This window comes from Nomascus leucogenys, chromosome 19 (genome assembly GCF_006542625.1).
Source record: "Nomascus leucogenys isolate Asia chromosome 19, Asia_NLE_v1, whole genome shotgun sequence".
Lineage (NCBI taxonomy): Eukaryota > Metazoa > Chordata > Mammalia > Primates > Hylobatidae > Nomascus > Nomascus leucogenys.
In genome coordinates, this window is record NC_044399.1 from 35,592,207 (window position 1) to 35,618,153 (window position 25,947).

At 36.4% G+C, this 25,947-nt stretch overlaps 1 protein-coding gene across 5 annotated transcripts in view; it reads right to left on the minus strand.

Annotated features, from left to right (window-relative positions):
• The window catches only part of NF1 (neurofibromin 1), a 284,759-nt gene that overhangs the window by 162,346 nt on the left and 96,466 nt on the right, over positions 1-25,947 (minus strand). For 3 of the 5 annotated variants that reach the window (XM_003280199.2, XM_030800221.1, XM_003280198.2), the window contains exons 9-12: positions 12,410-12,583; positions 11,464-11,586; positions 11,144-11,218; positions 6,235-6,366 (exon numbers count right to left, since the gene is read on the minus strand). In XM_003280199.2, the coding sequence (XP_003280247.1) occupies positions 6,235-6,366; positions 11,144-11,218; positions 11,464-11,586; positions 12,410-12,583 (504 nt within the window). Of the gene's footprint in view, positions 1-5,409; positions 5,455-6,234; positions 6,367-9,470; positions 9,501-11,143; positions 11,219-11,463; positions 11,587-12,409; positions 12,584-25,947 lie in introns of all 5 variants that reach the window. The other 2 variants (XM_030800220.1, XM_030800219.1) reach the window with 1 other exon arrangement.

The following is a 25,947-nucleotide window of genomic DNA, read 5'->3' on the forward strand; positions in this document are numbered from 1 at the left end:
AGCCTCCCAAGTAGCTGGGACTACAGGCGTGCACCACCACGCCCAGCTAATTTTTTTGTATTTTTAGTAGAGAAGGGGTTTTGCCATGTTGGCCAGGCTGGTCTCGACTCCTGACCTCAGGTGATCCACTTGCCTTGGCCTCCCAAAGTGCTGGAACTACAGGCGTGAGCCACCAGGCCCAGCCTACTATAGTTTACTTTGTATTGTTATACTCCTACTTAAAGATAAAAAGTTAACTATGAAACACAGCCTCAAAAGGTCCTTCAGGAGGTATTCCAGAAGAAGGCATTGTTACCACAAGAGATGACAGCTCCACACGTTATTTCCCCTAAAAACCTTCCAATGGGAGCAGATGTGGAGGTGGAAGACAGTAACACTGATGATCTTGACCCCATGTAGGCCTAGGCTAATATGTATGTTTGTGTCCCAGATCTTAAAACAGTTTTCAAAATAAAAATTAAAACAGAACATTTTCAAATAGAAAAAACTTACAGGATATAAAGAAAAATATTTTATATAGCTAGCTGTACAATGTGTTTTAAGCTAAGTGTTATTACAGGAGTCAAAAAATTAAAAAATATAGAAGTTTATATTTTAAAAGCTACCGTAAATTATCATATAAAAATATTTTTTATAAATTTGATATAGCTTAAGTGTACAGTGTTTATAAAGTCTACAGTATAGATCCTGAGTATGAGAAAAATGCAAAAGTATTCAAACTAAAATAAATTTTAAAAAATTTTAAGTCTACAGTAGTGTAATGTCCTGGGCTTCACATTCACTCAACACTCACTCAATGACTCACCCACAGCAACTTCCAGTCCTGCAAACTCCATTTGTGTTAAGTGTCCTATACATTTTTTTCTTTTATGCTGTATTGTTACTGCACCTTTTCTGTTTGAATAAACAAATACTTACCATTGTGCTACAACTGCCTACAGTATTCAGTACAGTAACATGCTGTTTAGCCTAGATTTGCAGCCTAGGAGCAGTAGGCTAGACCATATATCCTAGGTATGTAGCAGGCTATATAACCATCTAGGTTCATGTAAGCAGACTCTACGATGTTTGCACAATGACTGAATCACTAAGTATGCACTCATTTCTCAAGACATGTCCCTGTCATTAAGTGATGTATGACTCTATTAGTTTAATTATGTCACCTCTTAATCCCAAGTATCAACATGTAAATTCTGTTCCAACATGGCTGCCTAATATGAAATGTATGACTTCAGAAATTCCAATAAATTTAATTCATCTCAAATACCTTTTAATTTTAGTGGGTTACAGAAAGTCAGGAACAACATGCTAAAGAAGCAATGTGTTTCTTAATTAGAAATGTAAGAAAAAAATTCATTCATTCATTAGCTGATCTTCTATATTGCAGGTATTAGTAGGAATACAAGCTGGTACATGTGATCTGGCCAAAGATGAGAGGCAATCATGTCTGGGAAGAAATTCATGAACCAGAGTCTTCAGATATCTATTAAAGGCCCAAACCACTTGTTAATTTAGACCATGTGACTGAATAACAGGCATGTAAGAAAGATCTGGTGAGCCAGCATGCCATTTAAGATAAAAAATGTTGGGAAATAACAAATATTTGTGAAAATTCATACATCTGTTATTGGCAGTTTTGAATTTTATGAAAGCAGGAGATGTTAGTTTACAAATAGTAAAATTAGTGCTAAGACAAGTATTTCAAATATTAAAAAAAATACTACAAAAGTACAAAGGAGAAGTTATGGCTCAACATTCATATAAAAATGGCCAAAGAGTTTAAATAATTAAAAAGTCAATATAAAATAATAATACTATCTTAGATTGTATTAATAGAAACAGGGTATACAAACACAACAGTTTAATAGCTTTTATCAATTATTACATCATAGTATTACATCTGTATCACTAACATCAGATCTCAATATGGCATTTTAATTTTAAAAATTTTTATCAGGTTGGTCTTTCCAGAAGAGAAGCAAATCAGAAACAGGAGGGTTTTTGGTTTTTTGTTTTTGTTTCTTTGAGACAGAGTCTCACTCTGTTGCCCAGGCTGGAGTGCAGTGACACAATCTTGGCTCACTGCAACCTCCGCCTCCCAGGTTCAAGCGATTCTCCTGCCTCAGCCTCCTGAGTTGCTATAACTACACGTGCCTGCCACCACGCCTGGCTAATTTTTTTGCATTTTTAGTAGAAACAAGGTTTCACCATGTTGGCCCAGCTGGTCTCAAACTCCTGGTCTGAAGTGACCTGCCCACCCTGGCCTCCGTAAGTGCTGGTATTATAGGCATGAGCCACTGCGCCCGGCCTGGACGAGGATTTTGAAACCAGATCAAGTAAGAAATTCATTCCTTCATTCATTCTGCAAACATGTACTAAATGCCCAATATGTTATCAGATGTTGTTCAAAAGTTAGAGATTCAGTGTTGAATAGGCCAGACAAAGCTACTGCTTTCATCAAGCTAACTTGCTAGTGAAGAACGACAACTAAAGAACCTGATAAAGACACTGAACTGAATGTCAAGAAACCTCAGAACTAACTCTGGTTGACTGTTCATTAACCATGCATTTGTTATTAATATAACTTTATTTAAGCTTCAGTTTCTTTAGCTATAAAAACAGACCCAACAAACACAGACACACTTTTAAAGAGAGCTAAAAGAGGCCAGGCGCAGCGGCTCATGCCTATAATCCCTACATTTTGGGAGACCGAGGCAGGTGGATCACTTGAGGTCACAGTTCAAGAGTAGCCTCCCAAAATGGTGCTAAATGGTCTACTAAAAATACAAAATTAGCTGGCATGATGGTGGGCGCCTGTAACCCCAGCTAGTCAGGAGGCTAAGGCAGATCACTTGAACCTGGGAGGTAGAGGTTGGAGTGAGCCAAGATTGCATCACTGCACTCACTCCAGCCTGGGTGACAGAGTGGGACTTGGAGTGGGACTCTGTCTCAAGAAGAAAAAAAAGAGAGAGAGCTAAAAGAATAAAATCCCTTCCAATGCCAAAACGATATAAAAAGAATTCTATGAGTACAGAATAACCTTACTCAAATATCTGCAGGGCCACCTTATGGAAGAATCAGAAGTATTCTATAGAGCTCCAAAAGAAAGAGGATCAATGATGGCTGGAAGTGACAGAGACATGATTCTATCTTGGTCGAAGAGAAAATTTTCAAATAATTAGCTCCTTCCAACAAGTAACTTGTCTCTCCAAAATACAAAGTGTTAGTAAAGCCTTGAAGCAGATATTATTTTACTTTTACTGTTTTGCAACAGAACTCCTTGATTGCTACTTCTGAAGCAAGCTAATGGCTCAGGTTTATCAGTCCCAAATCATCTGATGCAACACAAATGAGGGACAACCCACTGAACATACTCTGTAATACAGTGGTTCTCAACTGGGGGTGATTTCGTCCCCCAGGGGGCATCTGGAAATGTTTGGAGACATGTTTGGTTTTCATGGCTGGGAGGGCTGGAGGGTAAAGGAAATATTGGCATCTAGTGGGTAGAGGCCAGAGATGCTGCTGAATATCCCACAATGCATAGTACAGCCCCCTATAACAGAGTTATCCAGTTCAAAATGTTAATAGTGCCAACAGTAGGAAACTCTGATGTTAGGTATTATCTGTAAACCATTTATTATATATACTTTCCTGTGTTGCCAGACTCCATGCCACCTGTAGTGAGTTTTTTTGTTTGTTTGTTTGTTTTTGAGACAGATTCTCGCTCTTGTTGCCCACACTGGGGTGCAATGGCGCCATCTCAGCTCACTGCAACCTCCGCCTCCCAGGTTCAAGCGATTCTTCTGCCTCAGCCTCCTGAGTAGCTGGAATTACAGGCATGCATCACCATGCCTGGCTACTTTTTGTATTTTTAGTAGATATAGGGTATCACCATGTTGGCCAGGCTGGTCTCGACCTCCTGACCTCAGGTGATCCGCCCACCTTGGCCTCCCAAAGTGCTGGGATTACAGACGTTAGCCACCGTGCCCAGTGTTGTGTTCTTCATTAGGCATTTTCAAGCAAAAGCTATAAGCCTTTTGCTTGGAATCTCGGTGAGGGGAAGTGCTGTGTATGCTTAGTTCATCATGCTTCCCTGGCATTAGCACCTTTGCCTGGCAAAGAGTAGAAGGTCAACACTTCCATACTGGTTATCTGACTGTTAACTCACCAAGTTTATGAGGAGTGACATTTTACCCTAACAGCCATTCAAAACCTAAAATTTTCTTATTCTAAAAATTGTTTCATATTAAATGTGCTATTTATTTTCTCTCCTGGAAATATCAGCCCAAAAGCTGTCCTTTAGTCATTATGTACAAATATACATACATATAACATTTCAAAAACATAAACAGCTTAGGAATGATTTTGAAAATTAAATGTATATTGATATTTTCAGAAAATAATTAAAAATAAAAACTAAATTCTTATTACAGGTGTCCTTGGGCCAAAAGAGGAATCCTCTCTAGTTATATCTTTTCGGTAAAATAATATGTAGCTCTGAGAATCAGCTTATAACTAGGGCTAAGAAGTAAAATAACTTCTAAGTGTAGAGAACATATTCAGACTACCAATCAAATTTTACCTCTGTTCAAAATAATCATTTACTTTCATTTTTAGTCCTTATTCACAGAAAATTATGGGCAGCTGGTAAAGTGGATATTGAAGTTAAATAGGAAGTGAATATTAACCTCCCACCAAGCCCTATTAATGGAGGCCATTAATTTTCTACCAGAAAAGGTAGTAAACTTAAAACAAAAAAGTCAAATAAACTTCTAATTTCCCAGAAGATCTCTGGAATAAACAGGTCAATAAATAACTTTTAAACAACTTATTTCAAGTAATTTTTAAAGATTTTTTAAAATGTCTTGTTAAATAACATTTAAACAGCTATTATTTAAGCTTACCTCCAATTAACTTATACCTGTATTGAAAATTTTTTCAACTTAAAAAAAAAAATGAAGTATTTGGCATTACAAAAAGTTAACTAAAAGGTAACCTTGCATTTTAAAGTTTACTTAAGGAAACATCATTGCCATGATCTTTTGGCTATATTTTTTAGGCTCAATAATCCCAAAATATATGACATAAAAAACTTCTCTATTTGAACATCTAAGATAAACAATCCTCAGAAATAATTACTGACAACTGGATAAGAGTGAACCACAACTGTATAAAACCAAAATATTTCACTGACTAAGGGGACTTGGAAAAAGAGAAGCATGCCAGGGAGGAAGCTGTTTAAATTATCTCCTAACTGTGAAATAACTGACTTACTAGACAAAACCAACAGGTGAAGACATGCTATATTTTCAGTTGAAATGACAAGATGTGACTATAATGGTAACTATACACAGAAAAGTCAAAGAAACCAAGGACTTTTCTGATGTAGTTACAATGGGTCATACTTACAGCCACAGAAGCCCACTGCCATGCAAAACAGTGACTGGTTGGCATCTGATCATGTGAGCGACAGCAGCCAATAATAGAAAATAAGAAGCAGAAGACAAAGCACCACCAATCAATGTCAAGAGTTGCTCTTGTATAATACTCTTCCTATACATAAACACCAAAAAATGACTTCCACAATCTTATAATTATCTTTTTAAATTGATTCCATAGGAGTTTTTAAATTCCATATTAAGAGTAATAATCTGTGAGAATACCCAATTTTAAGTCTGCTTTTTATTAAGTTTAGAGTCAAATGTCAATATCAAAGTTCCTATCATTTGTAAAACCTCAAGGCATATTTGTTGAAATATAAAATATTTTTATTTTAAATACGAAAACTCTAAATTTTATTCATTTCCTATGTGTAATAGTCACCATTCAATGAGCTAAAATGTGCATTAGCAGCAACATTCACTCTAACCCAGGAGTCAGCTTCCCTTACTCATCCCCAAAACGTGAGAAGCTAATCAAAATATTTTCGTTCAAAAGTTTTAAAGAGAAAAAAAACTTTAAAAACAGGAAAAAAAGGTGACATTCATTAAGACTTTCAGTGTTTTGTGAGAAAATTTATCTAAGAAAAGTTAAGTTCAACTCATGGAAACAGTGGAAAACAAACATTATAATCTAGTATTCAACAATATTCTATATACAACATACCACAACATTTAGAGGAAATGAAGGACACATTCAATTCTCTAAAATAACCAAAGCAGCAGGAATGGGATAAAGACACTAAAAAAATGCAATAGAAAGGAGGTGAGATTCAAAATTCGTGATTTATCTTACCGGTGCCATTCGTATTGCTGGGTGTGCTCCACAACCTTGCACTGCTTTATGAAGTGTTTCACCAAACATATTTCGAAGTTCAACCGAGTGACAATACACAGCATCAATCTTAGGCCACCAATCCAATGCCGACTAGAAAAAAACAAAGACCATAAGGAAGAAAAAGTACAAAATTACATGAGTTGTATGCTCTGTTTATCACTGTAGTTTTAAGTTTTATCCTTTTGTCGGGAACTTTCTAAGACCATGCAAACACACACCATGATTTCCAAAGTCTTCGAACAATGTCTTTAATTCAAACACTAACTCATACATATATTATATTATAAAACATAATAGTGAGCATGAGACAAATTGCCCACTTCATGAGCATGTGCATGTGAGACAATCTTTTCTCAATGATAAGCCAGTGAATTTGAAAAATAAAGTCTTCAGAGAGCTAATCTGTAGCCAATCTTCTTCTTTTGTTTTTTTTAAGTTTAATGTTTTACAATTTCTGGAACACATGCATACATGGCATATATTTTCCCAGGTAAGAATGCTATTATCAAAGCTTTAAAAGTGATTAGTGGTTCAACACAGTATTAGAAGTGTATGTGGAAAACCATTACTTATATGTTTACAGACAACAATGATAATTACAACATGAAATTAGTAAATGAAATAAAACTATTAAGTAAACCTATAATCTTAAATTGATATGCAATGATGACATGATACATAGGAGACTAACAATTACCATAAACAAAGACAAACTGATCCTAGTGAAATATTTTTTAAACAATTATTTTATGTATTTTCTATTTCAATTTAACCTGTTTAGCTTTGATGTCTACTTTTTAGTGCCTATTTTATTTGGAAGTGTATCTTTAACTTTAAAATGAATGACTTGATATATTATTAAAAAATGACAATTGTGAAAATCACTATATCTTTAAAGTCTATCATTTAATACAAAACTGACTGGATGAATTTTCACTACATATGTAGAGTATGCATTAAATGACCTAAAATGTAGGCTTCTAATTTATAATACTCCAGATGTTTATAAAAAAATCTGGAAGAATAATACATTCAAATTGTAGATAAGAGAGATTGAATAGCCTCACATCTCTCACATCTCATTCCCAGATTTTTTCTTATTCAAAACTAAGCTAATTGAAGTCTCGACATTTTAATTTCTTCACTTGGAATTCTCAGAATATTTTGAATGGCATCAAGTTATATTACCTTAACCCAAACTGTGGATTACAAATCCTGTTCACTGGATAGTAAAATATAAAACCAACTTATGATACACATTTTGAATACTGAACTCCATTCAGGGAGGAATCCCAAAACTGGGAGGGAAGAAATGCTTTTTTGGGACAGTATGGTTGTTTACATTTTTCCCTCAACTCCTACTTTATTTAATCTAGTTCCTACAAATGATCAATTTTTAGTCTGATAGTATAATGGATTCCTCCAACTCTCAGCAACTTTGACTTACCCAAAGCAACCAATGCAACTTGATTTCTTATACTTACTAAATTATACAGCTTGTGTTAATCAGCCTAAAGTAACAAAAAGCTGAATAATAACAAAGTCATTGAGTGAAGGGTCATCCTTACCCAACACATCTCATAAGATCTTGTCAGAAACTGATAAACTAGGAAAGGCATCCCATATAACATCCTATTCAAATTACTGTTGTCTTTTTTTAATAGCTTTTGAAACTGTATTGTGGTCCCAGGTGCACCATATAAAATAACTTTAGGCTTAAGATTTAGTAATTTTCATAGTTTTCATTTTTCATAATATATTCATTTTAAAGTGAAGTATACATTTTCAAATAAAATAAGCATGAAAAACTAGACATCATGTGGTTGGCAAAAAAGTTTAGTATTTTGAGCAGTTACTAAATGTGCCCCTCCTGAACACCAGTCAATTAAAGTAGACTTACTCTTTTTTTCCTTGAAAATAGCATGTTTATAGCCAAATGGCAACACTTACATAATATGAACAAATTATGTGGCATTTCCTCAAGAGATTTAAATAACTTTCAAATGCCTTGGAAATAATTCCTTTCAACTACAACCTCTCAGTAGAAAGAAATCATCTCATTTTCAGTATGTGAACTATCCATATGTAAATTACGATAAATTGTTGTAAGGAAAAAACAGAAATAAGTAATATACCAGCTATAGCATGTACCAGTGATGGCTAAGATAATTGGTTCATAAGTGTGTATATTACTTTTTAAATTTCCCAGTTACATATCTAATTTAATCCAAAGGAAGTCTATGAAGATTATGCATATAACATAGATCTTACAACTATAATTCATCTCTTATGGCACATCATAATAAAAAAGATGACAGTACAACTACTATTTTAGCAACTGCTAGGAACCTGCATTATAATAAGAATCAAATAGTGGATATATTTTAAGATTTTCTAAGAAGAAACACTAGAATATTTTAGATCTAAACTCAGTACTTATGAACTGAGTATGAGTATGTTTTACAAAAGTAGAACTCCAAACACCTTACTACTTCTACACAAACCCTCAATACACATCAGTAAAACTTTTATCTTATTTGAGAATGTGATACTTTAAAAAAAATGTGTGGACTGGCTAAAGAACCATGGGAGAAGAGAACTTATGAGGTACATTGAAACAAGAATCATTAGAAAAAAAATTTACACTATGAATGAATTTAAGATCAGAAGTCCAAATATCTAAGAATTACCTGTGATTTTTCAAGACAAAAATATTGCCATAACAAATGTCTTCAATGAAACTCTAAAATAGGCAATCTCATAAATTTGTATATTCACCTTATAAATAGTCCTTTTCAACCAAAAGAGTACTTCAGATTCAATAGAGATTAGCCTCAAACCAAGGGGGAAAATATCCTAACGAGAAACAATTTCCCATGCTATCTATAATAATAAAGTATCACTACCCAAGGCATAATTTAAAAAGATACTTTGAACTAATATTTATGTTCCTTTTCAAGCTATTTCATTGAAAAGTTACTGATACTTAATATTTTAAAATCTAGTTTTTCTTTATAAAAACAGATTTTCATATAACTTGATCTCTGATACAGACGCACTCCACCCTCCACACATGCAGTGCTCATTAGAGTAGAAGAGGATGCACAGCCACTTTCACCAAGTACACTGAGGCATGCATGAAGCACCACTCCAGGCATGCTTGGAACCCAGAAAGGAGCAGCTCAGCCACTTACAGCAGTGCCAAGTCCATGCTTGAAAGTGCTCTATATAGTCAGTTGTAGACAAAAATATTTCACAATTAAAGTAACTAGCCACAAAGTATCAAAAAAGCATATATTTGGGTTTATTATATACAAATTTTAAGCATTTATGCAAAGCTATCCACTCCTCAAATATTTTTAGTGTTCTAAGCCACAGCGGAAAAAAGCAATAATGTCTTATTTCTGAGTTACACATAAACTTGAGGGGGGAAATCATCTTTTTTTTTTTAATGGCCTTGAAAGTAAACCTTGAATGTACAATGCCCTGGCTCCCTATGCTGACAAAAAGTACAGTGATTTTTTTTTTTAGTTTTTAATACAAACATACCTTATTTACAATCTTCATTAAACTTTCCCTTTTGGAACAAAGCATATTCAATGTTACTTTTACCTACAATTTAACTCAGTGATACTCAACTAAGGGAGGAGGTATCATTCCCTCAGGCATGTTTATTTGTTCATAATGACTAGGGATGGGGAGATGCGGCACAACTGGCATTTAATGAAATGAGGCCAGAGATGTTAAAGGTTCTGCAATGCCCAAGGCATCCTGCACAACAAAAGACTGTCCTCTCAAAATGCTCACTAAACACCTGCTGAGAAAAATTAAATGTGTCACCAAGTAGCTTTATCAATAGTTAATTTTCCACTGCAGGAATGGATAGAATATGGGCAGTATTTATTTTAAATAAATACAACATCCAGGGCAAATGAGGGTGAAGGGTTATTTTCAACTCACCAGAGGCACAGTCTTAAAATGGAATTTGATTATAAACAGGTCAAATATACTAAGTTATCAATGATTACAGCCTTCTTTAAGGAAGGAAAGCGTCAACCAATTTACCCATAAATGTGAGTATCATTTGATAAAAGTGGAACAATGGAAGATAACACCTGAAAACTTTCAAAATAGGGTTGTTCATAATTACAAGAACAGAATTTTAAAAATCCACAGTCCAAATCTGATAAAGTTTTGCTGTCTATTTAATGTCTCCACATCAGACAGAATTGAAGGTTTCCCAAGTACCTTTTAATGATTTCACTTACTTTGTCTGATATGCTTTTGTATCTTGTGAATACCTACTTTAAAGTATGTTAATATTTCATTTTGTTTAAGAAAAATGAAATTTTACACTATGAATGAATTTAGGATCAAAAGATTTAAAAGTACCATCAAATATAGTCCCATCATTTTGTCAATGTGCTATACTAGACTACAACATAAATACTATTACTTTTAACTTAAATGGTAAGATGGCAAGTCAATGTATCAAATGCTGTAAAAGGGCTAAGAGTATTCAAGCAATATGTTTGAAAAGCTTTGGGATGAAAATTTTAAATTGTATTTTCAGTGACATTTTTCTCAAGGGCTTCTGATCTGAATAAAACGTTTTAGATTTAATCTTTCCAAAGCATCTTATTAACTCCATCTTCCTTAATATGGTCCCTTCGGTCAAGACTTAATATGAAAAATACAAGTATTTATCAATTATCAAATAGAATCACTGTGGAGAAATTTTCCTATTTCATACATCTAAATTCAGAACGTTTTTGAAAACCAAGAGTGCATTTCTTAAAAAGAAATATGCAAAGAAAACAAAGAAAAAAATTTTTTTTAGTAATTTAGCAATACCTTTTGGACTTACATTGGTGATGATTCGATGGAGTGAATTTACCAGCACATAGTGAAATGTAGAAGGTGAATTCTGAGCCAGGCAGATCTATAGAAAAAGAAAAAAAAAGCAGATTATTTCTATGAGAAAAATACTCAGTAATACAAATGAAGCCAAAAAGAACAGCAAATAGAAAGTTTTTTTAAAAAAAACACTAAGTTCTTAAGGTCTTGAACATCAATACATAAGTGAGAAATACCGATAAAAGTGAACCTATTAATCTCTATAGTCTTTTTGTTTATAAAGGATAACAGCATCAGTAAATACAGTTAGATAAAAACCAATGCTCTCACCTTAAAATGTTGGTTGTTGTGAGGGCTTATACGAAAGCAAGAAACAAGGCAGTCAATCATTAGATCCACATCTGCAGGCTGACTGCCTCTTGAGAATGGCTTACTTGGATTAAAAAGCAGGTTCTATAAAAACCCCAACAGAAAACAAAAGCCTTTAAATAACCATGCAGTATTTCTTTACTAACATGTAATAACATCAACACATTACCCACACAGACGGCAGTAAAATTCAGTTGCCAGAAGAAGCACAAAGCACCCACACTGTGGTTCATCAGTCTGATACAATTCTTCCTATACCATATATAGGTTCCTTTCAGGCCCTAATTGCCACATTATTTTAAACCCAAGTCTGTATATTTATGCTCATTTAAGAAAATGGTGTTTTCGGCCAGGCGTGGTGGCTCACGCTCGTAATCCCAGCACTTTGGGAGGCTGAGGCGGGCGGATCACGAGGTCAGGAGATCGAGACCACGGTGAAACCCCGTCTCTACTAAAAATACAAAAAATTAGCCGGGCGTGGTGGCGGGCGCCTGTAGTCCCAGCTACTCGGAGAGGCTGAGGCAGGAGAATGGCGTGAACCCGGGAGTTGCAGTGAGCCGAGATTGAGCCACTGCACTCCAGCCTGGGTGAAAAAGCGAGACTCCGTCTCAAAAAAAAAAAAAGAATGCGGGGGTCTATGTTTCCCAACTCTCCTGTCCCAGTAAACAAGGATGTCTCGCCCTAAAAAAAAAAAAAAAAAGAAAAAGAAAAAAAGAAAATGGCGTTTTCTTCATATTCTCAGTCCATTTAGACTGATGAACACAGTAACAACAAAACCAAGTCCTATGAACTTATCAACGAAGAATCAGAACTTTAATGTTAGCAATTATCTTTGACATAATACTTATGCTAGAAAATTCATTTAATTTTCTTAAACTTTGTAGTAGAGAAAGAATAAGCATGTTACCTTAAGATCAACCACCATGGACTGAACAAGTAGGAAAATGACAGAGTTATCTTCCCAATTGATGTAAGTACTTGCTTTACACAGTTTGACACAGGCAATTGCAGCACTTTCTGTCAGCTGCCTACTTCCTCCATGGCCAGCAAGAGCTTTTCGTAGACTGTCCAGAAATAACTTCTACAGAATTCAAATATAGCGATAAGATATGAAGTTTCTTCTATTCCAGATGTACCTAATATTATGGCAAATTAACAGCCTCTAAAACTCATACTATAAAGAATGCATAATTTATATTTATGGTTTTCAATTTCACAGTTTCAGTAGTGGTCATCATTTAAATGTTTCTCAAATTAAAAAAAAAAACCTTTTTCTATTTTCTTTATTGAATTATTAAAGGAATACAAAAAACAGTCCTTCCCAAACAAGCTGTTTTCTGAACTTTTTTTTTTTTTCCCAAGATGGTGTCTTCCTCTGTTGCCCAGGCTGGAGTGCAAAGGCACAATCTCGGCTCATTGCAACCTCTGCCTCCCGGGGTCAAGCGATTCTCCCACCTCAGCCTCCAGAGTAGCTGGGTTTACAGGCGCCTGCCACCATGCCTGGCTAATTTTTGTATTTTTAGTACAGACAGGATTTCACCATGTTGGCCAAGCTGGTCTTGAACCCCTGGGCTCAAGTGATCCTTCTGCCTCAGCCTCCCAAAGTGCTAGGATTACAGGCATGAGCCACCACGCCTAGCCTTCAACTTTGAATTCAGCTGATCATATCTTCTTTTTGATATTTAAAGTCTAAATATTATACTATCTTGGCTCTTGTCTATGATAAACTGTTCCACCCTTTTCTAACACTCCAGGTTATATTCAACCTTCAGCCTTCTAAATAAGAATATATTCAAAGCTGTTCTGTTGCTCTAAATTTGTTTCTCAAAAAAAATTACCTACTCTTGTGATGTTAACCCCTCTTTACAGTTCATTAACAAATGTCTTCCCTTGGCTTTTCTCCTAAATGAATGCTCAAATGTAACATGTCAAAAACTAAACTCACCCAACACCAGCATAATATATTCTTCTCAAGGGTACATGGAACATTCTCCAAAACAGAGCATATGTTAGGCTACAAAATAAGTCTTAATACATTTAAAGAAACTGAAATCATACAAAGTATGTTTTGTGATCATAATGGAAATGAAAAACCCAACAGCAGATAAAAAACTAAAAAATTCACAAATATGTGAAAATTTGTGAATGTTAACTAATAGATCAAAGGAAAAATCACAAAGGAAATTAGAAACCAACGTGAGACAAATGAAAACGAAAACACAACATACTAAAACTTACAGGATGCAGTGAATGCAGGGCTAAAAGAAAAATGTAAAGCTGTAAACACTTACATCAAAAAATAAGAAAGTTCTCATTCAATAACCTAACCATATACCTCAAGGAACTAGAAAAAGAGTAAACTACACCAAAGCTAGCAGAAGAAAGAAAATAATAAAAATCAGAGTGAAAACAGAGAAAGGAAAAACAACGGAGAAAAATTACAAAACCAGAAGCTGATTCTTTGAAAAAGTCAACAAAACTCTAGCTAGATTGGTTAACGAAAAAATAAATAAATAAAAGAGAGACAGAGAGAAAGAACACCAAATTGCTAAAGTCAGATATGAAAGTGGTGACACGGCCAGATGCAGTGGCTCATGCCTGTAATCCCAGCACTTTGGGAAGCCAAGGCAGGCAAATCACTTGAGGTCAGGAGTTTAAGACCAGCCCGACCAACATGGTAAAACCCCCGTCTCGACTGTAAAGAAGACAAAAATTACACAGGCATGGTGGTGCATGCCTGTAGTCCCAGCTACTAGGGAAGCTGAAGCAGGAGAATCACTTGAAGCCAGGAGGCGGAGGTTGCAGTGAGCCAAGATCTTGTCACTGCACTCCAGCCTGTGCGAAAGAGCAAGACTCTATCCCCCCCCACCCCCTCCCTGCACACACAAAAAAGTGGTGACACTGATTTTGCAAAAATAAAAAGAATTACGAGACGATACTATGTAAAACTGTATGCCAACAATTTGGATAACCTGGACAAAATGGACAAATTTCTACAAACACACAATCTACCAAAACTAACTCATGAGGAAATAGAAAATCTAAATAGAACTATAACTAGTAAAGGGATTAAATCAGTAATCACAAAGCTCCCAAAGAAAAGGCCAGGACCAGATAGCTTTCACTGGTTGATTCCACCCAACATTTAAAGAATGTTTCTCAAACACTTCCAAAATATTAAAGAGAAGGGAACACTTCCCCTCATTAGTTCTATGGTCCAACATTACCCTGATACCAAAGCCAGACAAAAATACTACAAGAAAACTACGGACTAATACACCTTAGGAATATTGATGAAAAACTCAACAAAATCAGCAGCTTATTAAAAGGATGACACACCATGACCAAGTGAAACTTACTCCAGGAGCACAAGATGATTCAACAACGAAAAAATCAATGTAATATACCACATTAATAGAATGAAGAAGAAACTCCACATGATCATCTGAATCAATACAGAGAAACCACTTGACAAAGTTCAACACCTTTTATGATAAAAAAAAAAAACACTCAAGCTAGGAATAGAAGGAAATTTCCTCAACATCATAAAAACCATATATTAAAAACCAATAGCTAACGATATACTCAATAGTGAAAGATAGAAAGTTTTTCCCCTAAGATCAGGAACAGGATGAGGATGCCCACTTTTTCTTCTTCTATTTGGCATAATACTAGAAATTCTGGACAGAGCAAGTAGGCCAGAAAAAGATGGAAAACTCATTGAAATTGGACAGAAAGAAGCAAAACTATGTCTATTCACAGATGATATATATGTAGAAATCCCTAAAGATGACACACACACACCAAAAAACAAGCTGTTAGAGCTAATAAATTCAAAGTCACAGAATACAAAATCAGCACACAAAAATCAGCTGGATTTCTATACATTAGCAATGAAAAATACAAAAAGGAAATTAAGAAAACAATTCCACTTATGATAGCATCCAAAATAAAATATATAGGAATTAATCAAGGAGGTGAAAAACTTAATAAAAAACTACAAAACATTGCTGAAAGAAATTAAACATAAATAAATGGAAAGATATCCCATGTTCCTAGATTGTTAAGGTAACAATATTACCTAAAGCAATATACAGATTCAATGCAATCCCTATCAAAATCCCAATGGTATTTTTTGCAAAAAAAAAAAAAAAGGCCAGGCGCAGTGGCTCACGCCTGTAATCCCAGCACTTTGGGAGGCCAAGGCAGACGGATCACGAGGTCAGGAGATGGAGACCATCCTGGCTAACACAGTGAAACCCCATTTCTACTCAAAATACAAAAAAAATTAGCCAGGCGTGGTGGTGGGTGCCTGTAGTCCCAGCTATTTGGGAGGCTGAGGCAGTAGAATGGCATCACCCCGAGAGGTGGAGCTTGTAGTGAGCCAAGATCGCGCCACTGCACTCTAGCCTGGGCGACAGAGCGAGACTCCGTCTCAAAAAAAAAAAGAAAGACTCATCCTAAAATTCATATGGAATCTCAAACAGCTGCATAATAGTCAAAACTATCTCGAAAGAATAAAGTTGGAGAACTCACACTTTCTTACTTGAAAACTTACTACAGAGCTACAGTAATCAAAACAATGTGGTACTAGCATAAGCACAGTCCTACAGACCAATGGAATAGAGAGCCTAGAAAGAAACCCTCACACATATGACCAATTTTTGACAAAGGTGCTAAAACCATTCAATAGAGGAAGGACGGTCTTTTCAACAAATGATGCTAGGAAAACTGATTATCCACATGCAAAAGAATGAAGATGGACCCTTTTCTTACACCATATACAAAAATTAACTCAAAACAGATGAAAGACCAAAACTTAACAGTAAAGCTATAAAACTCCTAGAAGAAAATATAGGAAAAAAATATTTTCAATATTGGATTTGGCAAAGATTTCTTGTATAAGATACCAAAAAAGCACAGACAACAAAAGAAAAAAACAGATAAACTGGACTTCATCAAAATAAAAACTTCTGTGTATCAAAGGACACTATCAAGAAGATGAAACAACAATCCACAGAGTGGGAGAAAATACTTGCAAATAATGTATCTCATAAGGGATGAATAACCAGGATATATTAAAAATTCCTATAACTAAAAAAATAAAATAAAATTTAGAGCCTTATAAATACTTTACAGTTTTTTTAAAAACTGAAAATAGATGAAACAAGCCATTGCCTCAAGAAATAACAGTATAAATAAAATGAAAGCTAAAATTAATGAAACAGAAAAATTTAAATGCTAGGAAATAAAATCAAAAACTAGGCTTTAAAGACCAATAAAATAGTAAACATGAACGAGGAAAGAGAAATGAGTAAACAGTTACAAACATGGATACTAAAGATAATTATATGAGAATATGGAAATATAATATAACCTTTATATAATTGTACAAGTAAAATATGTAAGTATTATATGCAACTCTGCCCTCATAAAATTGAAATATATATTTTCTAGCAAAGAACAAACCATCAAAAGTGACTTTAAAAACAACAGAAATTCTTCAAAAAATCAAAAATAAAATAACCATATGATCCAGCAATTACACTTCTGGATATATATTCAGAAGAATTAAAAGCAGGGTCTTGAAGTTATTTGTACACCCATGTTCACAGTAGCATTATTTATAATAGCCAAAAGGTAGAAACAACTGAAAAATCCATTGGCAGATAAATTCAGATAAATAAAATGTTGGTATATACATACAATGGAATATATCACTCAGCCTTAAAGAGGAAGGAAATCCTGACATGCTACAACACGGATGAATACTATTTCAGCCACAAAAAAGAATGAAATCCTGTCTTTCAAGGCAACATGAATGGAACTGGAGGACATTATGCTAAGTAAAATAAGCCCATGTCAAAAAGACAAATACTGTATGAGTCCACTTGTATGAGGTAGTCAAATTCAGAGAGACAGAAAGTAAAAAGACGGTTGCCAGGAGTTGGGGGTAGGGAAGAATGGAGAGCTGTTTAATAGATACAGAATTTGTTTTGCAAGATGAAAAGGTTTTGGAGATTGATTGCACAATGATGTGAAAGATAGTGCTACTAAACCATATGCTTAAAAATGGCTAAGATGGTAAATTTTATGTTATGTGTATTTTACCACAAAGTTTTAAAAAGAGACAGAAAAACTACACAGATCCATAAGGGAGCTCAAATAAAAGATGATTAATGAGTTATTTTAAATAAGCAATAGACAGATAGGCTAGTTTTAGAAATAGCGTAAGAAACCAGTAGCAGTACTTGACTTAGGAAAAAAAGTATAAACTGAAGGTCAAGAGTGAATAGGAAGCTTACTTTTCCACTGAATTCCCTTCCTGATGTACAGTGGAAATGTCCATTATGTCAATTTATTTTTTTCTTTAAAACTAATGATAAGCAAAAGTCAAAGGAAATCTTAACAGCTTCTAACCTTGATGATTTTACAATGATTTCTATCTAATCAGATAATTTCTATTATTTAAATTATTCCAGGCCATAGAAAAGACTGATAGTTCCTGAATTCACATTACTAATTTGGCACAAATAACTGTTAGAATAATTAGTTACTTTCAAAAGTGATAATGCATATTATGTTAAATATACATATTTTCTAAGCATCAGAAAGCTGAAGCACTGGAAGGAAATGTTTTATTAAGCAGCTACCCAATACATATGCCAATAGCCAACCAAGTTTACTTCACACACACACAAATGAACATACTAAAAGTAAAGATTTCCAAATATATTTCAGCTCCAAATTTAAAGTGAACGTTTAAATAACATAGAAACTATCTGACTGGATACAATTCAGCTCTAAAACTAGAGTTCAGGACCCTTTATCTTTTGTTCATTATTAATTTTAAATTTTTTGATGTATTAATATTTATGAAGAACATAGTAACGTTTTCATAGCTATACAGAGATCAAATCAAGGTAATTACCATACCCATCATCTCTTACCATTTCTTTGTGCTGTGAACATTCAACATCCTCCTCCTAGCTCTTTGAAACTGTGTAATATATTGTTAATTACAGCCATCTTAGAGATGGAGCCAAGATGGCCAAATAGGAACAGCTCCGGTCTACGGCTCCCAGCGTGAGCGACACAGAAGAGGGGTGATTTCAGCATTTCCATCTGAGGTACCGGGTTCATCTCACTAGGGAGTGCCAAACAGTGGGTGCAGGACAGTCGGTGCAGTGCACCCTGCGCAAGCCGAAGCAGGGCGAGGCATTGCCTCACTCGGGAAGCGCAAGGGGTCAGGGAGTTCCCTTTCCTAGTCAAAGAAAGGGGTGACAGACGGCACCTGGAAAATCAGGTCACTCTCACCCTAATACTGCGCTTTTCAACAGGCTTGGAAAACGGCACACGAGGAGATTGTGTCCCGCACCTGGCTCGGAGGGTCCTACGCCCACGGAGTCTGGCTGATTGCTAGCACAGCAGTCTGAGATCAAACTGCAAGGCGGCAGCAAGGCTGGGGGAGGGGCGCCCGCCATTGCCCAGGCTTGCTTAGGTAAACAAAGCAGCCAGGAAGATGGAACTAGGTGGAGCCCACCACAGCTCAAGGAGGCCTGCCTGCCTCTGTAGGCTCCACCTCTGGGGGCAGGGCACAGACAAAAAGTCAGCAGTAACCTCTGCAGACTTAAATGTCCCTGTCTAACAGCTTTGAAGAGAGTAGTGGTTCTCCCAGCACGCAGCTGGAGATCTGAGAACAGGCAGACTGCCTCCTAAAGTGGGTCCCTGACCCCCAAGCAGCCTAACTGGGAGGCACCCCCCAGTAGGGACAGTCTGACGCCTCACTCCGGGTACTCCTCTGAGACAAAACTTCCAGAGGAACGATCAGAGAGCTGAATTTGCGGTTCACGAAAATCTGCTGTTCTGTAGCCACCGCTGCTGACACCCAGCCAAACAGGGTCTGGAGTGGACCTCTAGCAAACTCCAACAGACCTGCAGCTGAGGGTCCTGTCTGTCAGAAGGAAAACTAACAAACAGAAAGGACACCCACACCAAAAACCCATCTGTACATCACCATCATCAAAGACCAAAAGTAGAAAAAACTACAAAGATGGGGAGAAAACAGAGCGGAAAAACTGGAAACTCTAAAAAGCAGAGCGCCTTTCCTCCTCCAAAGGAACACAGTTCCTCACCAGCAACGGAACAAAGCTAGACAGAGAATGACTTTGACGAGTTGAGAGAAGAAGGCTTCAGACAATCAAACTACTCTGAGCTACAGGAGGAAATTCAAACCAATGGCAAAGAAGTTAAAAACTTTGAAAAAAAATAGACGAATGTATAACTAAAATAACAAATGCAGAGAAGTGCTTGAAGGAGCTGATGGAGCTGAAAGCCAAGTTTCGAGAACTACGTGAAGAATGCAGAAGCCTCAGTAGCCATTGCGATCAACTGGAAGAAAGGGTATCAGTGATGGAAGATGAAATAAATGAAATGAAGTGAGAAGGGAAGTTTAGAGAAAAAAGAACAAAAAGAAATGAACAAAGCCTCCAAGAAATATGGGACTATGTGAAAAGACCAAACCTACGTCTGATTGGTGTACCTGAAAGTGACGGGGAGAATGGAACCAAGTTGGAAAACACTCTGCAAGATATTATCCAGGAGAACTTCCCCAGTCTAGCAAGGCAGGCCAAGATTCAGATTCAGGAAATACAGAGAATGCCACAAAGATACTCTTGAGAAGAGCAACTCCAAGACACATAATTGTCAGATTCACCAAAGTTGAAATGAAGGAAAAAATGTTAAGGGCAGCCAGAGAGAAAGGTCGGGTTACCCACAAAGGAAAGCCCATCAGACTTACAGCTGATCTCTCAGCAGAAACTCTACAAGCCAGAAGAGAGTGGGGGCCGATATTCAACATTCTTAAAGAAAAGAATTTTCAAGCCAGAATTTCATATCCAGCCAAACTATACTTCATAAGTGAAGGAGAAATAAAATACTTTACAGACAAGCAAATGCTGAGTGATATTGTCACCACCAGGCCTGCTCTAAAAGAGCTCCTGAAGGAAGCACTAAACATGGAAAGGAACAACCAGTACCAGCCACTGCAAAAACATGCCAAATTGTAAAGACCATCGAGGCCAGGAAGAAACTGCATCAACTAATGAGCAAAATAACCAGCTAACATCATAATGACAGGATCAAATTCACACATAACAATATTAACTTTAAATGTAAATGGACTAAATGCTCCAATTAAAAGACACACACCGGCAAATTGGATAAGGAGTCAAGACCCATCAGTGTGCTGTATTCAGGAAACCCATCTCACATGCAGAGACACACATAGACTCAAAATAAAGGGACGGAGGAAGATCCACCGAGCAAATGGAAAACAAAAAAAGGCAGGGGTTGCAATCCTAGTCTCTGATAAAATAGACTTTAAGCCAGCAAAGATCAGAAGAGCTAACTATCCTAAATATATATGCACCGAATACAGGAACACCCAGATTCATAAAGCAAGTCCTGAGTGACCTACAAAGAGACTTAGATTCCCACACAATAATAATGGGAGATTTTAACATCCCACTGTCAACATTAGACAGATCAACGAGACAGAAAGTTAACAAGGATACCCAGGAATTTAACTCAGCTCTGCACTAAGCGGACCTAATAGACATCTACAGAACTCTCCACCCCAAATCAACAGAATATACATTTTTTTCAGCACCACACCACACCTATTCCAAAATTGACCACATGGTGAGAAGTAAAGCTCTCCTCAGCAAATGTAGAAGAACAGAAATTATAACAAACTGTCTCTCAGACCACAGTGCAATCAAACTAGAACTCAGGATTAAGAAACTCACTCAAAACCGCTCAACTACATGGAAACTGAACAACCTGCTCCTGAATGACTATTGGGTACATAACGAAATGAAGGCAGAAATAAAGATGTTCTTTCAAACCAATGAGAACAAAGACACAACATACCAGAATCTCTGGAACACATTCAAAGCAGTGTGTAGAGGGAAATTTATAGCACTAAATGCCCACAGGAGAAAGCAGGAAAGATCTAAAATTGGCACCCTAACATCACAATTAAAAGAACTAGAAAAGCAAGAGCAAACACATTCAAAAGCTAGCAGAAGGCAAGAAATAACTAAAATCAGAGCAGAACTGAAGGAAATAGAGACACAAAAAACCCTTCAAAAAATTAACAAATCCAGGAGCTGGTTTTTTGAAAAGATCAACAAAACTGATAGACTAATAAAGAAGAAAAGAGAGAAGAATCAAATAGATGCAATAAAAAATGATAAAGGGGATATCACCACCGATCCCACAGAAATACAGTCTACCACCAGAGAATACTACAAACACCTCTACGCAAATAAACTAGAAAATCTAGAAGAAATGGATAAATTCCTTGACAAATACACCCTCCCAAGACTAAACCAGGAAGAAGTTGAATCTCTGAATAGACCAATAGCAGGCTCTGAAATTGTGGCAATAATCAATAGCTTACCAACAAAAAAGAGTCCAGGACCTGATGGATTCACAGCCGAATTCTACCAGAGGTACAAGGAGGAACTGGTATCATTCCTTCTGAAACTATTCCAATCAACAGAAAAAGAGGGAATCCTCCCTAACACATTTTATGAGGCCAGCATCACCCTGATACCAAAGCCTGACAGAGACATAACCAAAAAAGAGAATTTCAGACCAATATCCTTGATGAACATTGATGCAAAAATCCTCAATAAAATACTGGCAAACCGAATCCAGCGGCACAACAAAAAGCTTATCCACCATGATCAAGTGGGCTTCATCCCTGGGATGCAAGGCTGGTTCAATATACGCAAATCAATAAATGTAATCCAGCATATAAACAGAACCAAAGACAAAAACCACATGATTATCTCAATAGATGCAGAAAAGGCCTTTGACAAAATTCAACAACCTTCATGCTAAAAACTCTCAATAAATTAGGTATTGATGGGACGTATCTCAAAATAATAAGAGCTATCTATGACAAACCCACAGCCAATATCATACTGAATGGGCAAAAACTGGAAGCATTCTCTTTGAAAACTGGCACAAGACAGGGATGCCCTCTCTCACCACTCCTATTCAACATAGTGCTGGAAGTTCTGGCCAGGGCAATCAGGCAGGAGAAGGAAATAAAGGGTATTCAATTAGGAAAAGAGGAAGTCAAATTGTCCCTGTTTGCAGATGACATGATTGTGTATCTAGAAAACCCCACTGTCTCAGCCCAAAATCTCCTTAAGCTGATAAGCAACTTCAGCAAAGTCTCAGGATACAAAATCAATGTACAAAAATCACAAGCATTCTTGTACACCAGTAACAGACAAACAGAGAGCCAAATCATGAGTGAACTCCCATTCACAATTGCTTCAAAGAGAATAAAATACCTAGGAATCCAACTTACAAGGGACGTGAAGGACCTCTTCAAGGAGAACTACAAACCACTGCTCAAGGAAATGAAAGAGGATACAAACAAATGGAAGAACATTCCATGCTCATGGGTTGGAAGAATCAATATCATGAAAATGGCCATACTGCCCAAGGTAATTTATAGATTCAATGCCATCCCCATCAAGCTACCAATGACTTTCTTCACAGAATTGGAAAAAACTACTTTAGAGTTCATATGGAACCAAAAAAGAGCCCGCATTCCAAGTCAATCCTAAGCCAAAAGAACAAAGCTGGAGGCATCACGCTACCTGACTTCAAACTATACTACAAGGCTACAGTAACCAAAACAGCATGGTACTGGTACCAAAACAGAGATATAGATCAATGGAACAGAACAGAGCCCTCAGAAATAATGCCACATATCTACAACTATCTGATCTTTGACAAACCTGACAAAAACAAGCAATGGGAAAAGGATTCCCTATTTAATAAATGGTGCTGGGAAAACTGGCTAGCCACATGTAGAAAGCTGAAACTGGATCCCTTCCTTACACCTTATACAAAAATTAATTCAAGATGGATTAAAGACTTACATGTTAGACCTAAAACCATAAAAGCCCTAGAAGAAAACCTAGGCAATACCATTCAGGACATAGGCATGGGCAAGGACTTCATGTCTAAAACACCAAAAGCAATGGCAACAAAAGCCAAAATTGACAAATGGGATCTAATTAAACTAAAGAGCTCCTGCACAGCAAAAGAAACTACCATCAGAGTGAACAGGCAACCTACAGAATGGGAGAAAATTTTCGCAACCTACTTATCTGACAAAGGGCTGATATCCAGAATCTACAATGAACTCAAACAAATTTACAAGAAAAAAACAAACCACCTCATCAAAAAGTGGGCGAAGGACATGAACAGACACTTCTCAAAAGAAGACATTTATGCAGCCAAAAAAACACATGAAGAAATGCTCATCATCACTGGCCATCAGAGAAATGCAAATCAAAACCACAGTGAGATACCATCTCACACCAGTTAGAATGGCCATCATTAAAAAGTCAGGAAACAACAGGTGCTGGAGAGGATGTGGAGAAATAGGAACAGTTTTACACTGTTGGTGGGACTGTAAACTAGTTCAACCATGGTGGAAGTCAGTGTGGCGATTCCTCAGGGATCTAGAACTAGAAATACCATTTGACCCAGCCATCCCATTACTGGGTATATACCCAAAGGACTATAAATCATGCTGCTATAAAGACACATGCACACGTATGTTTATTGCGGCACTATTCACAATAGCAAAGACTTGGAACCAATCCAAATGTCCAACAACGATAGACTGGATTAAGAAAATGTGGCACATATACACCATGGAATACTATGCAGCCATAAAAAATGATGAGTTCATGTCCTTTGTAGGGACATGGATGAAACTGGAAACCATCATTCTCAGTAAACTATCGCAAGGACAAAAAACTAAACACTGCATGTTCTCACTCACAGGTGGGAACTGAACAATGAGAACACATGGACACAGGAAGGGGAACATGACACTCTGGGGACTGTTGTGGGGTGGGGGGAAGGGGGAGGGACAGCATTAGGAGATATATCTAATGCTAAATGACGAGTTAATGGGTGCAGCACAACAACATGGCACATGGATACATATGTAACAAACCTGCACATTGTGCACATGTACCCTAAAACTTAAAAGTATAATAATTTAAAAAAAAGATTACAGCCATCTTACAGTGGTATACAACACTAGAACTTACTCCTCCTATCTAGCTGTAATTTTGAATCCTTTAACAAATCGCTCCCTACCCTCCCCACACCCTATCCTTCCCAGCCTGTAGTATTCTGTTCTACTTTTTACTTCTATGAGATCAACTTTTTTTTAGCTTCCACGTATGGATGAGAACACGCAGTGTTTAATGTTCTGTCCCTGGCTTATTTCACTTAATATAATGTCCTCCAATTCAATCCACATGCCTCAAAATACAGAATTTCATTCTTTTTTTATGGCTGAATACTATTCCATTGTGTATACATACCATATTTTCTTTATGCATTCATCTGTTGTTAGATACTTAGGATGATTCCATATCTTGTCTATTGTGAATAGTGCTGCAATGAACTTGGGGGTACAGATGTCTCTTCAATATACTGATTTCCCTTCCTTTGGATAAATGTCCAATAATGAATTGTTGGATCACATGGTAGTTCTATTTGCAGTTTTTTTGAGGAACCTTCACACTGTTTTCCATAGTGGCTGTACTAGTTTACATTCTCACTAGCCACATATAAGAGTTCACTTATCTCCACACCTTTGCCAGCATTTGCTATTTTTTGTCTTTTTGATAGTAGCCATTCTAACAGGGGTGAGATGATATCTCACTGTGGTTTTGATTTGCATTTCCCTGATGACTAGTGATGTTGAGCTTTTTTAAAAAATATATCTGTTGGTCATGTGTCTGTCTTCTTTTAAGAAATGTCTATTCAGGTCATTTGCCCATTTTTTAATTTTTTTTTTTTTTTTTTTTGCTGTTATGTCAGAGTTCCTTGTATATTCTAGATATTAATCCTCTGCTGGATATATACTTTGCAAATATTTTCTCCCATCCTGTAGGTTGTCTTTTCACTCTGCCAATTGTTTCCTTTGCATTAACGTTAATTTTTTAAAGAAAAGTAACTTAAATGCTTGACAATATGGAATTTAAAATATGGTACATTCAAGCTGGGTACAGTGGTGCATGCTTATAGCTGCAGCTATCTGAAGGCTGAGGTGGAAGAAGATCACATAAGCCCAGAAGTTTGAGACCAGCCTGGACAACATAATAGGAAGACTTAGTCTCTTTTTTAAAAAAGGGTATATTCAATTTGGGGAACACCATACAGCAGTTAAAGACAATACCTAGATGAACAATGGTTCTCAAACTTCAATGTGCATCACAATCACCTGAAGGACTTAATAAAAACTGCTGTTTTTAGTGAGAAACTAAGTATTTAGTTAGAAACCAAGAACTGGCATTTCTCACAAGTTTCCAGGTGACGCTGATGCTG